We start from the raw sequence: 15,933 nt of genomic DNA on the forward strand, positions 1-15,933 counted from the left end.
TTCTGAGTATGGAGGTACCCCATAAGTTGACCTGAAGTGCATTACGGGCGAACTACAATGCTCAGAAGAGAAGGAGTCATATTTGGCTTTTTGAGAGCAAATTTTGCTCGGGGGGCATGTCGCATTTAGGAAGCCCCTATGGTGCCAGGACAGCAAAAAAAAAAAAAAAACGACATGGCATACCATTTTGGAAACTAGACTCCTTTAGGAACGTAACAAGGGATAAAGTGAACCTTAATACCCCACAGGTGTTTCACGACTTTTGCATATGTAAAAAAAAAATTTATTTTTTTTACCAAAAATGCTTGGTTTAGCAAAAATTTTACATTTTTAAAAAAGGTAATCGCAGAAAATACCCCCCAAAATTTGAAGCCCAATTTCTCCCGATTCAGAAAACACCCAATATGGGGATGAAAAGTGCTCTGCTGGCGCACTACAGGTCTCAGAAGAGAAGGAGTCACATTTGGCTTTTTGGAAGCAAATTTTGCTCTGGGGGCATGCCGCATTTAGGAAGCACCTATGGTGCCAGGACAGAAAAAAAAACCACATGGCATACCATTTTGGAAACTAGACCCCTTGGGGAACGTAACAAGGGGTAAAGTGAACCTTAATACCCCACAGGTGTTTCACGACTTTTGCATATGTAAAAAAAAAATAAAAAATTTTTTTTTTTTTTTTTTCACACTAAAATGCTTGTTTTCCCCCAAATTTTACATTTTTACAAGGGATAATAGCAGAAAATACCCCCCAAAATTTGTAACCCCATCTCTTCCGAGTATGGAAATACCCAATAAGTGGACGTGAAGTGCACTGGGGGCGAACTACAATGCTCAGAAGAGAAGGAGCATCATTGAGCTTTTGGAGAGAGAATTTGGCCATGTGCATTTCCAAAGCCCCCCCGTGGTGCCAGAACAGTGGACCCCCCCACATGTGACCCCATTTTTAAAACTACACCCCTCACGGAAGGTAATAAGGGGTGCAGGGAGAATTTACACCCCACTGGCATTTGACGGATCTTTGGAACAGTGGGCTGTGCAAATTAAAAATTTAATTTTTCATTTTCACAGACCCCTGTTTCAAAGATCTGTCAGACATCTGTGGGGTGTAAATGCTCACTGTACCCCTTGTTACATTCCGTGAGGGGTGTAGTTTCCAAAATGGGGTCACATGTGAGTATTTATTGTTTTGCACTTATGTCAGAACCGCTGTAAAATCAGCCACCCCTGTGCAAATCACCAATTTAGACCTCAAATTTACATGGTGCACTCTCCCTTCTGAGCCTTGTTGTGCGCCCCCAGAACACTTTGCGCCCACATATGGGGTATCTCCGTCCTCAGGAGAAATTGCGTTACAAATTTTGGAGGCTTTTCTTCTTTTACCGCTTGTGAAATTTTAAAGTATGGGGCAACACCAGTATGTTAGTGTACAAAAATGTTTGTTTTTTTACACTAACATGCTGGTGTAGACCCCAACTTTACCTTTTCATAAGGGGTAAAAGGAGAAAAAGCCCCCCAAAATTTGTTAGGCAATTTCTCCCGAGTACGGAAATACCCCATATGTGGCCCTAAACTGTTGCCTTGAAATACGCCAGGGCTCCGAAATGAGAGAGCGCCATGTGCATTTGAGGCCTAAATTAGGGATTTGCATAGGGGTGGACATAGGGGTATTCTACACCAGTGATTCTCAAACAGGGTGCCTCCAGCTGTTGCTAAACTCCCAGCATGCTTGGACAGTCAATGGCTGTCCGGAAATGCTGGTAGTTTTTGTTTTGCAACAGCTGGAGGCTCCGTTTTGGAAACACTGCTGTAGGATACGTTTTTCATTTTTATTGGGGGGGGAAGGGGCAGTGTACGTGTGTATATGTAGTGTTTTACTCTTTATTTTATGTTAGTGTAGTGTAGTGTTTTTAGGTTACATTCACACTGACGGCGGATTACACTGAGTCTCCCGCTAGGAGTTTGAGCTGCGGCTGCAGCTCAAACTTGAAGCAGGGAACTCACTGTAATCCGTCGCCAGTGTGAATGTAACCTGTACATTCACATGGGAGGGGGGGGGGGGGGGGGGGGGGGGGGGGAACTACAACTCCCAGCATGCACTGACAGAACGTGCATGCTGGGAGTTGTAGTTTTGCAACAGCTGGAGGCACACTGGTTGGAAAATACTGAGTTAGGTAATAGAACCTATTACCTAACTCGGTATTTCCCAACCAGTGTACCTCCAGCTGTTGCAGAACTACAACTCTCAGCATGTACTGATTGCCAAAGGGAATGCTGGGAGATGTAGTTATGCAACAGCTGGAGGCACGCAAGTACAACTCCCAGCATGCCGAGACAGCCATTTGCTGTTCCTGAATGCTGGGAGTTGTAGTTTTGCAAGATTTAGAGGGGTTCAGGCTGGAGATCACTGACAGTGGTCTCTAAACTGTGGCCCTCCAGATGTTGCAAAACTACAAATCTCAGCATGCTAAGACAGCAAACTGCTGTCTGGGCATGCTGGGAGTTGTAGTTTTGTAATATCTGGAGGGCTACAGTTTAGAGACCACTGTCAGTGATCTCCAGCCTGAACCCCTCTAAATCTTGCAAAACTACAACTCCCAGCATGCCAACACAGCAAACAGCTGTCAAGGCATGGTGGGAGTTGTAGTTTTGCAACATCTGGAGGGAGACAGTTTAGAGACCACTCTCTAAACTGTCGCCCTGCAGATGTTGCTAGGCAACAGACTCTGGACACGCGGCGTCATACTTACCTCCACCGCCGCCGTAATCACAGCCGCCGCCGCCGGGTAGGTGACCGCCGCCGCTATTACATGGTTCCCCCCGCTGTGCCCGGACACCGATGGGTGGGCATAGCGGGGGGAACTGAACTTTAACCCCCCCGCCCCCAGTCTGCTATTGGTCGGCCGCTCCGCCGATCAATAGCAGGGATAGGAGGGGTGGCAACCCTGCCACCTCACTCCTATCTCTTCAAAGGAGGATCGAGGGTGTCTTGGACACCCCCGATCCCCCTTATTTTATCGCGGCGCCGCGCTCCCCCTGCAAACACCGTAGATGCCGTGATCAGAACTGATCACGGCATCTATGGGGTTAATGCTGCCGGGACCGGCGCGATCGCGGCCCCGGCAGCTGCGGTGGGACTCCGGCTGTGATTGACAGCCGAGTCCCACCCGCGATCTCCTGCGCTGCCCGCGGCAGAGCAGGAGATCGCTTGGACGTATGCATACGTCCATTTGCGCGAACGTGTAATTCGCCTGGACGTATGCATACGTCCAATAGCGGGAAGGGGTTAAAAGTGACCAAAAATGCACTTATTTGGACTTTTGAATTTTTTTGCTCGTACGCCATTGACCGTGCAGATTAACGAAATATTTTGGTAATTCAGACATTTCTGCATGCGCAGATACCACGTTTGTTTTTATTTACACAATTTTTTTTTTTTTTTTAATGGGAAAAGGGGCGATTCAAACTTTTATTAGGGAAGGTGTTAAATGATCTTTATTCACTTTTTTTGCAGTGTTATAGCTCCCATAAGGGGCTATAACACTGCACACACTGACCTTTTACATTGTTCAATGGTTTCTCATAGGAAACCATTGATCAATGATTCTGCCGCTTGACTGCTCATGCCTGGATCTCAGGCACTGAGAAGTCATTCGGCTGTCCTGTAAGCTGTTCGGGATGCCACGATTTCATCTCAGCGATCCCTAACAGCTCCCTGAGCTAACCAGCATTAGTTTACTTTCACTATAGACGCGGCGTTCAACTTTGAATGCTGCGTCTAAAGGGTTAATAGCGCGTGGCACTGCGATCAGTGCCGCGTGCTATTAGCCACGGGTCCCGGCCATTGTTAAGGGCTGGGCCCGACCCGCTATGATGCAGGGCCACGCCGTAGCCCCGCATTATAGAACGGGAGCGGACTCATGACATACCGCTACGTCATGGGTCCTTAAGGGGATATATATATATCCCCGGCAGGATATAACCACCCACCTGCAGTGAGGCAAATCAGTTTGGTCACAAAGAAGTAGGAGAAGCAAACAAAGACATACTTCCGAAGGGCCTTAGAAAGGAGTCCCGGAGAAACAACCCAAGAACTGGCAAAAATAGTCCGGGAAAAAAAAAGACGAAGAAATGGGTGGGTGCGGAGTCCCCCAATGAAAGCTGCAACAAAGGTTTTACGGCGAGTACAAAAAATAAAAAAAACTCCTTTTCTCGGTCGCTCTTCATTGGGGGACACCTAACTGATGGGACGTACCAAAGCAGTCCCCTATGGTGGGAAAAACAACCACCAGAGAAAAGGAATCAGTACAGACACTGAACTCACGTGTTCACAAAGCTTGCGGACGAGCCCGTCCGGCGGAGACACACTAGGCCCAGAAAATCTCCCGTCCAAGGAGATGGACTAGGAAGCCAAGGGAAGGGGCCATCCTCTATAGAGACCCAAGACACCCGGGTCAAATAGACAGACAAGAAAACACAGGAAAATATAAAGATGAAAATCTGCTCCGGAGAGGTCTGGTGCATGAGAACAAAGACCTGAACGGCTGCAGACCCAAAAGCCCCTGTCCCAGGGGCCCCACCATGAGCACCCAGAAGGTGAAAATAGCTATACTGGAGTAAAGCGAATAACCTGAACGCCCTCCAACTCGGGAGGACATGGACCCCGAAGGAAGAAAGGGGCTGCAAACACCCTGAAAAGGGGGGCATCCCAGATACCGTAGAGACCGACAAGTAACCTGGAGATGTAATGTCGCCTGGAAGATGAACCCCTGAAGAGGAAGGAAAACAGATGTCTGCGAAAACTCTCCGGGCAACAAACTTCCATGAATAAGTGAAGTAGTGCAAACCAGAAAGACCGCCTCTACTAATGTGATCGTGCAGGAGTCGTGACCGTATCACCACACATGCCCAAGACCTGAACCATCACTAAGGCCCAAAGAAGCGGAAGAGCCACCTGAAAAGAAAGGCACACCACAGCATCCTAGGACAGAGTCCAGGCCAAGGAGATCAAGCAGTCATAGATCCGAGCAGACCAGAACACTCTGAAGAAACCAGCCCACCAGACCAAGAACGGAGGGAGAAACAAATGAGAACCCAGCTGGGACTCCGTGGGTCTGGGCACGGGAAGGATCACCCCACAAGACTTCGGTGTCAGGGTAGTAGAACTGCCACAGACAAAAAGGGAAGGAAGGACACACCCTTCCAAGGAGATTGCACAAACTCCTCCAACAGAGGAGAGAGCCAAACTACGTGAGCAGCAGTAGATCACCAAACAAAAAGGAGAAAGAGAGCCAGACTGATAGTGGACAGTAAGCACACAAGCCTAGACAAGAAAAAGGCTTTGTTTAATGTTCTCAGCAAAAAATAAAAAATTTTAAACAAACGAACGCACTGCCAGATACTCCACCTATATGGTGGGAACAGGGAGATGGCAACATCTTGGTGGCAGAAAAAACCCAAACGGTCCCTCCAGAGGAGGGAAACAAGGGTGGTCGAGATGAAAACTTAAGCACATACCCATGCCAAGCACCCTGATCCCCGTAACCCCTGGAAATGGGAATGGCAAAACACGCCGGGCGCACTAGGAGCAGGGAAATTCTGTCCGACCGCCACGGGACAAGTATTGGGTGAACGGAGGCCCCTGCGGCAACCATAACTGTTTGGAGGAGCCACCCGTGTTCCAAGAGGGATCGGAATCCTGTACACTGGAGCTGGGAAAAAAATACAAGACATGTGGAGAGCCAGTCCAGACAGTAATGAGTAGGTGCCTAAGCCAACTCGGACAGAAACCCCGGGAAAAAAAAAAAAAAAAAAAAAAAAAAAACAACTAAAAACATGGAGGCATAGGGAGGGGCTGAACTGCCTGCCGCCCCAGCAGGCCCCATGTCACAACAGAAGTGCTCAACCGCTGCAGAATTGCAGAACCATAATCACAGGAAGCCCTGAGGCTCACCCCCGCGAACAAAAGGAAAGGTGGGCTCTACACCTACAGAGTGGTCCTAGCATGTGTGACATGGGTACCTCACTATAGCAGTGGGGTAACAAGACTGCAGCCATGAAAGAAACCACAGATATCCAAGGTACCAGCAGGAAGGGAGGTAAGCCTCTAGCAGCTCAACAGTGCAACCTAAGAAAGGAGAACATAGTGATGCTGCCATTGCTGAGAAAAATCCCTGGGACCTACAGAAAAGAAGCCCACACCCCATCTCCTAATGGTGCCAGACACAAAGGCTGCAGACGCAGATTTAGGAGATGAAGAAGGAGTGTGGAGCAAGAAAAATGCAGACACAGCGTGGCTAACAGGTAGAAAGGGTCCCAAGAACCCACAGGTACACACTCTGCGGAACTGTACCTGGAAAGAGACACCGGACTGCAGCTGCGTACCGACAGACCCGGGGAGGTAACCAGATGAATTAGAACACCATGCAGACCCAGTCTGGCTATGTGGCAAAGGGACCATGGCCACGCAGACGGAAACACAATGGCGTGAGATACCAGCCTGTAGACAGAGTAGCAGGCATGCAGAGAGGGACCTCTTCAGATTTTTATACTCACCTCAGGTCATCTCATACTCACCCAAGATGTTTTCAGCCAGCTTTGTACTCGCCTGCATCACATCATGCTGCAACAGACAGGACAAGCAGGGAAATAGGGGGACCCGGACCCTAGGTGCAACCCCAGGCACATTGGCGGGAAGGGGTTAACGGTGCATTCATTAATGTCCCGTGCCCCTTAGCTGCATATTGGGGGGGGGGGGGGGGGGGGGGAAGAACAGGTAGCGCCATGCTCCTGAACCCCACCTGAAGAAGGGAAACAAAAAAACAAAAAAAGGAGTAGAAAGAACTTAACTAAACAGCCCTTACTAGAAAATAAAAAAAGACCAGGTCTGGGGAGCACCCAGACCTGTGTTTTGCCTCCTAGCTGACACTAGCTAAAACTGATTACCTCACTGCAGGTGGGTGGTTATATCCTGCCGGGGAGGAGCCAACTTTTTTTTCCCCCAGTGTCAGCATCTCCTAGTGGCAAGAGCATATATCCATCAGTTAGGTGTCCCCCAATGAAGTGTTGAAGAAGCAGAAAAAAAAAAAAAAAAAATAAAAAATAAATCAAAAAATCGCCAACTCACCGCAGTCAGCTCATGAATCTTCTTTTATTGCATACTCACAAATATACAAGGTAAGAGGGTTGTGGGGGGGACACAGGATGGCGACCAAACTCGGCCTTGCTCACCATACCTTAGACTGTGAACTTTATACAGGTGAGTGAAAGTGCGCTTCCATTCATTCCCCTGGATCGGGAACATGTGACCCGATCATGTAGGAAGGAGGGGGAGTCACCTTACATGCTAGAAGCAAGCTGCTAGATCAGTCCGGTCATTTAACCCCAAAACTCCCGTCGCGCTTGTTTTTACAATCCATAGTGTTTCAGCGTGGAGGAGTTTGTGGTCAATGCGTTCACCTCTGCTTGATTGCACTTTGTCCTAAGTTCACAGTCTAAGGTATGGTTAGCATGGCCAGAGGAAGCACGATCACCTTGCGAAACGGAGCTTGGTCGCCATCCTGTGTCCCCCCTACAACCCTCTTCCCTTGTATATTTGGGAGTATGCAATAAAAGAAGATTCATGAGCTGACTGCAGCGAGTTGCCGATTTTTTCTGCTTCAACACGTGTATCTGCACTATTTGTAATCAGAGCACCACCTTCAGCAAACACAAGTCTATACCTTCCACCGTTCCTATTGCTCCATATTGTACAGGGATGAAGTGCCGTGCTTGCTCTCAATAGACTGTGTCCCCCAATGAAGACAGAGAAAAATGTAATGCCAGACAGTCCCGTATCTGAACCGTTCCCAAACCCTTCCTCTCATTTTTGTAGTGCATCTTATTGTCAACTGCATTGTGAAGAATTGTATGAATATCATTCAGAATTATGTTTGTCCAATGCAAAACCTCTGAAACAAATTATAATATATATATATATATATATATATATATATATATATATATATATATATATTTATTCCTTTTTTCTTTAAAACACATATACATACACTAAAATAAATGTAATACATGTATGTGCAATACGTTATTTACCATTCACAATTCTGGCCACTCTCCAAAGCCTGAGTAAGATTAACAGTCCCACAGCACTGAAGACATCTTCCCGGGTTATATAGACAACATCGATGATAAATGATATTATGACAATAACTGCATCAAACACTTCAAACTTGTGGTGAAAAAATTCCAGACGAAAGGCATAAAGTTTACCAACAAGTTCCACCAGAAAGAAGGACAAGACGGAAATGCTCAAATAATGGAATATCTAGTAGGAAAGAAAAAACAACAACTTATTTTTCTATATCTCAAGAACACAAGTACAACCATTTATTTTTAAAATGGACATTTTCAAATCTGTACAGTGAACACAGCCGTATATGTGAGGTTTTAAAAATTCTACTCAATTCCCCCGCTGCTGAAGAAAGGGCCTAAGACGGACCTGAAACAGCATATATTGTGGTTTTAAAACCTGCTTACCACCTTGTTATTGGTGAAGGAACTAAAAGATTAACTGCCTCCTACCATACGTGCACCCTGCTGCCACAAGGACGCCTCTATGATCCTAGTGTACCGCTGACTGAGCACACCAATTGGACACTGTCTCTGAGACAGCTTCTCAGACAGTGCACCTGTATACTTGCTTGCCTGGAGCGGCCCATAGCCTACAACTATAGGAAGAACTCAAAACATCGGACACTCTGCCTCAGAACCAGCTTCTTAGGCTGGGTCCACACTACGTTTTGTCCCATACGGGAGCGCATACGGCAGGGGCGAGCTAAAAGCTCGCGCTCCCGTATGTGACCGTATGCGCTCCCGTATGCCATTCACTTCAATGAGCCGACCGGAGTGAAACGTTCGGTCCGGTCGGCTCATTTTTGCGCCGTATGCGCTTTTACAACCGGACCTAAAACCGTGGTTGACCACAGTTTTAGGTCCGGTTGTAAAAGCGCATACGGCCCAAAAATGAGCCGACCGGACCGAACGTTTCACTCGGGTCGGCTCATTGAAGTGAATGGCATACGGGAGCGCATACGGTCACATACGGGAGCGCGAGCTTTTAGCTCGCCCCTGCCGTATGCGCTCCCGTATGGGACAAAACGTAGTGTGGACCCAGCCTTAGACAGCTCACCTGCACGGTCATCTGCCCAAAGCAGCGCAGTCCTTCCCCACTGCACTAAGCCTGACTGTTTATTACTGCTATAACAGAGACGGACCATTTTCATCTGTAGCCCTAATAACTGCACAGATGAGTGGTATTCTACACCAAATTCTTATTGCTACATTTACTGAATGTTTGCTGCAGATTTAGAGTGTGCTAGTCAACTATAATACCGGTCACGTTTAGACACAATGGGGGAGACTTATCAAAACCTGTCAGAGGAATAGTTGCCCATAGCAACCAAATCAGATCGCTTCTTTCATTTTGCAAATGCCTCGTTAAAAATGATAGAAGCAATCTGATTGGTTGCTATGGGCAACTTTTCCTCTGAACAGGTTTTGATAAATCTCCCCCAATGTGTCCCAAAGTGGACATATACTTGTAACCTGGTGATTCTGTCAGGACAGTTTTCATATTGTAATAGCCTCTTGGTAGGCCATCAGCCATCTTATTTAATCAATTTTTTATTTAACCCCTTAAAGGGGTACTCCGCCCCTAGACATCTTATCCCCCCCATCCAAAGGATAGGGGATAAGATGTCAGATCGCCGGGGTCCCGCTTCTGGGAACCCCGGGGATCGCTGCTGCAGCACCGCGCTATCATTACTGCGCGGAGCGAGAGCGCTCTGCGCGTAATGACGGGCAATACAGGGGCCGGAGCATCGTTACATCACTGCACCGCCCCTCATGACGTCACGGCCCGCCCCTGTCAATATAAGTCTATGGGAGGGGGCGTAGCGGTTGTCACGCCCCCTGCCATAGACTTGCATTGAGGGGACGGGCCGTAATGTCATGAGGGGCGGAGCCATGAAATCACGATGCTCCGGCCCCTGTATCGCCCGTCATTACGCACAGAGAGAATGATGGCGGGGTGCCGCAGCGGCGATCCCCGGGATCCCCAGCAGCGGGACCGCGGTGATCTAACATATTATCCCCTATCCTTTGGATAGGGGATAAGATGCCAGGGGCGGAGTACCCCTTTAAGGACTGAGCCTTTTTAACCTTAAGGATGCAGCCCTTTTTTGCAATTCTGACCACTATCACTTTATGAATTAATAACTCTGGGATGCTTTTACCGATTATTCTGATTCCGAGTGTTTTTTTGCGTGACATATTCTACTTTAACACAGTGGTAAATTTTCATCATTACTTGCATCCTTTCTTTGTGAAAAATCCCAAAATGTCATGAAAATGTAGAAAAATGTTGCATTTTTCTAACTTTGAAACTCTGCTTGTAAGGAAAATGGATATTCCAAATAAATTATACATTGATTCACATATACAATATGTTGACATGTTTTTTTTTTACTTTTGGCACACATCAGAGGGCTTCAAAGTTCAGCAGCAATTTTCCAATTTTTCACAAAATTTTCTAAATTCGAATTTTTCAGGGACCAGTTCACTTTTGAAGTGGATTTGAGGGGTCTTCATATTAGAAATACCCCATTATAAAAACTGCACCCCCCCCCAAAGTATTCAAAATGACATTCAGAAAGTGTGTTAACCCTTTGAGTTTCATAGGTATAGCAGCAAAATGGAAAAAATTCAAAATCTTCATTTTTACACTCTACTGTTCTTGTAGACCCAGTTTTTGAAATTTTACAAGGGTTAAAAAGAGAAAGCCCCCCCAAAATTTGTAAGGAATGTCAAATGCTCTGTGGGTGCACTACAAGACTCAGAAGGGAAGGAGAGACAATGGGATTTTGGAGAGTGAGTTTTTCTGAAATGGTTTTTGGGGGGCATGTCACATTTATGAAGCCCCTATGGTGCCAGAACAGCGCAAAAAAAAAAAAAACACACAACATGGCATACTCTTTTGGAAGCTACACCCCTTCAGGAACGTAACAAGGGGTACAATGAGCATTAACACCCCACAGGTGTTTGACAAATTTCCGCTAAATTTGGACAGGAAAATGAAAAATTTAATTTTTCTCACTAAAATGCTGAGGTTACCCCAAATTTTTCATTTTCACAAGGGGTAATTGGAGAAAGCCTCCCAAAATGTGTAACCCCATTTCTTCTGAGTATGGAAATACCCCATATGTGGATGTAAAGTGCTCTGCGGGCGGACTACAATGCTCAGAAGAGAAGGAGCACCATTGAGCGTTTGCTGAGAGAGTTTGGTTGGAATAGAAGTCGGGGGCCATGTGAGTTTACAAAGCCCCCCGTGGTGCCCGAATAGTGGACCCCCCCCCCCCCACATGTGACCCCATTTTGGAAACTACACCCCTCACAGAATTTAATAAGGGGTGCAGTGAAGATTTACAACCCACTGGCGTTTGACAGATCTTTGGAACAGTGGGCTGTGCAAATGGAAAATTACATTTTTCATTTTCGTGGACCACTGTTCCAAAAAATCTGTCACACTTGTGGGGTGTAAATGCTCACTGTACCCCTTATTACGTGAGGTGTGTAGTTTACAAAATGGGGTCACAGGGGGCTCCACTGTTCTGGCACTATAGGGGGCTTTGTAAACACGCCTTCAATTTTGTAGACATCCCAATGGCGCTCCTTCTCTTCTGAGCATTGTAGTTCACCCGCAGAGCACTACAAACCTCCAGCTGTTGCAAAACTACAACTCCCAGTATGCACTGACAGACCATACATGCTGGGAGTTGTAGTTATGCAACAGCTGGAGGCACATTGGTTGTGAAACACTGAGTTAGGTAACAAACTGTTTCACAACCAATGTGTCTCCAGTTGTTGCAAAACTGCAACAATCAGCATGCATTGACAGGGCATGCTGAGAGTTGTAGTTTTCCAACAGATAGAGGCACACTGCTACAACAACTCCCAGCATGCCCTTTGGTAGTCTGTGCATGCTGGGAGTTGTAGTTATGCAACAGATGAATGAACACTTTCATAGAGAAAAATGTGCCTCCAGCTGTTGCATAACTACAACCCCCAGCATGCACAGACTACCAAAGGGCATGCTGGGAGTTGTAGTTGGAATGCCAGCTGTTGCAAAACTACAACTCCCAGCATGCCCTTTGGCTTTGCATGCTGCGAGTTGTTGCTAAGCAACAGTAGGAGGTGAAAAAGGCATCACCTCCTGGCGCAGCTGTATCCTGCTGCTCCTGTCGCCGCCACCGATCTTGACGGGACCCCCGCCAGACCAGGGCAAGGTAGGAGACCCCCGCCGATGCAGATCTCCGCTCCGATCGCCGTCCCGATCACCACCCAGCAGGTACGCGATTGGTCGGTCGTTCCGCCCAACCAGTCGCGTGATCGTGAGGCGGTACCCATGCCACCTCACTCCTGCTGGGTAAGGGTGAATGGGGCTGACAGCCCCATTCACCCTTTTTTTTTTTTCCAGGTCACCAGAGTCCCGATTGATCCGGAGTAGCGGCAAATCGCAGGTCTGAATTGACTGGTGATTTGCCGCGATCGCTGACATGGGGGTACGATATGCCGGGACGGCTGCTGATAGATGATAGCAGTCATCCCGTTCCGATCACCGTTTCCAGAGACAGGGTGATCCAGGAAAGCTGCGCCGTAAATGTACGGCGCTGTGTGCCAAGTACTTCTTAGCAGCGCCGTACATTTACAGTGCATGTCCTTAAGGGGTTAAATTTTCAAGAATAATAAATTAAGTCAAGCCTTCACATACAGTGTTAGGAAAACTGAATTAGGTTCGCAGGCCAAAGTCATACAGTTTAGACAATGACAGCGAGGGAATAACACAGGTAACACAATTGTTGTGGACAGATCTCCATGCTGAGTGTGATCATAAAGAGACGAGATTACTTGATCCTCCCAAAAGAGGGAAGACCATTGGCTATCCTCGACATCTAGCATCTGACAGGTATGATTGAGTATTGACCACCAATAGACTAATGGTTCTTAGCAGGTAGACATATGTAGCCATATGATAGAAAAGACAAAGACAAGAGTAAGAAAGGAAAGGGGGGAGATGAACGAGAGGAGGGGAGTTTGGGGGAGAGTGGACAGACCTGACAACGACAATACACAACAACAGGAGAAGTGGGGGGGGGGGGCGCTAACTAACAGACAGACTAACAACAGGTAAAGGGCTAAGAGGAATATAAAAGGAATCTACAAAGGAAAACAGGGGTGGGAGAGGGCAGTAAGGGGAATATTCTTAAGGGACATATCTGTTTAACTGGTACTCTGTTGCTGTGGTATTTAGATGGGGGGGGCTGAAGGAGGTAGGTGTCTGGCTTGGTTGCCAATTGAGAGATGTTAGTGCGGTGGACTTTTTAAATGTTATTTGACCCCCTTCTTCCCTTGGCCGCACCTCCATATTTATATAAATTGCATTTCCTCTCTGTCTAATGAATTAATGTTAAAGCCTCTATATAAGAATTGATATATGAATTGATATTTGGTACTGAGGTTTTTGCTGTTCACATAGTTATTTCATTAAATTTAGTGCACCCATGAATTATGTGTGTATTGTATTTACTTTCTTTAGAGCTCTAGCCCATATTCAATTTAGTGGAGTGTTTTTTTTTACATCAGCGATTAGGAATTAATCTATTAGATTTTGGTGCTCCCTCACCCTGTGTTTAATTGTGTCTTTTCAGTTACTAGGTACATAAAATGCTGAAATTGTATTTGATTAAATTTGTCATATTGGGTTTGTGTGTTATAACGTGAATGCTATAGGTCGCACAGGCAGCCAGTAGAGGCCAAAAGCTCTTCTTTCTCCTGCGCCCTTGCAAAGCTGATGCAGTCACTTGTCACCCAGCCTGCGAGGGAGCTGGCAAAAGGAGTGTATGATGTAGTTTATTTTGTCTTTGAGAGGGGACTGTCTGCTTGGGGGAAACATTAGTTACAGCGACCACCTACCTAATGGGCAATATTATCTACAGGGTACACCTACCTAATAGGGGGGGGGGGGGGGGGTGAGATCTCCTTACATACTGGAGCGAGCTACTTCTAATTTGGAGACCTATTCACTTCTCCCCAGCCCATCTATACTTTCACCGTTAACTCCGCTCCCTATTCCATTGTATGGCCTGATGTCCTTAATACACCACAATAAAGAAGTTTGATACCTTTTGCACAGTACACGAGTGCAGGATGTTTTTTTCTATTTCTACTGCTGTTTTGCTGAAAGGACTGTACCGGTTACAACTGAGCACCTCTATTACTGTGGATAGCAGTATAAATACACACATGGCCAGCATTCGTGGATGTACCAGGTGTGCAACTTAATCAGTAGTGCTGACCTCAGATTAAAAAAAATTGTAAATCAACAAACATGAAAATCTATGTTAAAAGATCCATAGGAGTGCCATTATATGGGCCCTCCTTTGGTGCTTCAACTCTGGTTCTAATGAGCCCTGAGAGATCCAGGTGTGCCCATAATGAAATAAAAATGCACCCATATTATGGCTATTTGAAAGCACCCTTAAACGGTTGCTAACATACAATGACATATGTGATGTGCACTTAAACAACCCACAAATTTTACATCTGGCAATGGCTGTAATCAGCCAAATATGTAAAGCTTCACCCAGCCAGCAAGCTAGATGGAGCTGCTATCTTAGCATTTTTTAACTAATATTGCTATTGGTTCCCATTTAGTAAATAAAGACATATATAAGACATTAGTGTTAAACTGCACACATATACTTAAAAGGCTGTATTAGACTATGTGAAAGTGCCAACTCCCAAAATACCCTTCACTTGGGACTTGAGTTTCCGTAGTTACAAGATAAGTTCAAATGTCCTTAAAGTTATTGTGGAGTATGGGATGTTCTTACCTCTGGTATAATGTGGTCTACTTTTTCAGCTAATAGTTCCAAGTCCAAAAGGATTTCAATGAGAACAAATAAGGCATCCAGAATAACCAGGCATACAATAACAATCTGTAGAAACAGTACAAAATATGGTTTGATGTATGAAGACAGATAACAGGCAACAGATAAATGCCATATTTAACTTAAAAAAAAAAAAAAAAAGTGAATATCACCTTCATGTAACATCAGAAGCGATGTTTTATATCAAGAAATATTGATAAATTTCAATATAGAAAAACAAATCTCGTCTACATATTCTATTCTGCCACAGACCGCAGTGATTTTACAAAGGTTGTAACGTACCTGGAACTTATGGCAACCGAAGAGCCACTTTAGAGCATCTCTGAAGCTGTATGAAGAGGTAAAGGGATGGGGTGTCTTTTGCGGCTTTTCTTCCTCCTGCTTCTCCTCATCAATTTTCCACTGTTTGTCCTTGTGGTCGTCACCAACAGAAGTAAAATGCTTCAGGTACTTGGACATGTTTGACTGCAGCTAAATGTTCATCACTCTGAGCAGTAGGGCTGAAAAGGCTTCACCTATCTATAAGATCTGGGAGACAAGACGGTTCACATTTACTAAACACAGATCAGTGGAAAGAAGGGTGGGTAGGTTATGAAGGTCAACATAGCAAGCTGACCTATGAAGTTTTCTATTCAGATTTTTTTTTTTTTTTTTTTTTTTAAAGAGTATCTGGCAATTAAGTAGTCTACTATAGTAGTGAAAACATATGACATCCACAGCATCCAGAAATTTACAGTATACAAAAAGGGGTCACCAATTTCTCATGCTTCCCTTTACTGCACTTCACATGAACACAACAAAGCCCTGTATATGGTTCCACACTAGACCCAATACTGTCCTACTGTAAAGCACCATAATCACCCATAGAAGCAATACTTGACTATGCATCAAATTTAACATACTGATTTCTTCCCCGCCCCCCGCCGGTCAGG

At 45.8% G+C, this 15,933-nt stretch overlaps 1 protein-coding gene across 2 annotated transcripts in view; it reads right to left on the reverse strand.

Moving 5' to 3' along the window:
- HVCN1 (hydrogen voltage gated channel 1) overlaps nucleotides 1-15,933 on the reverse strand; it is a 51,411-nt gene that overhangs the window by 19,981 nt on the left and 15,497 nt on the right. For both annotated transcript variants that reach the window (XM_056536099.1, XM_056536089.1), the window contains exons 2-4: nucleotides 15,284-15,529; nucleotides 14,945-15,049; nucleotides 8,088-8,319 (exon numbers count right to left, since the gene is read on the reverse strand). In XM_056536099.1, the coding sequence (XP_056392074.1) occupies nucleotides 8,088-8,319; nucleotides 14,945-15,049; nucleotides 15,284-15,460 (514 nt within the window). In that variant the 5' untranslated portion in view covers nucleotides 15,461-15,529. The remainder of the gene's footprint in view (nucleotides 1-8,087; nucleotides 8,320-14,944; nucleotides 15,050-15,283; nucleotides 15,530-15,933) is intronic.

This window comes from Hyla sarda, chromosome 1 (genome assembly GCF_029499605.1).
Source record: "Hyla sarda isolate aHylSar1 chromosome 1, aHylSar1.hap1, whole genome shotgun sequence".
NCBI classification, from domain to species: domain Eukaryota; kingdom Metazoa; phylum Chordata; class Amphibia; order Anura; family Hylidae; genus Hyla; species Hyla sarda.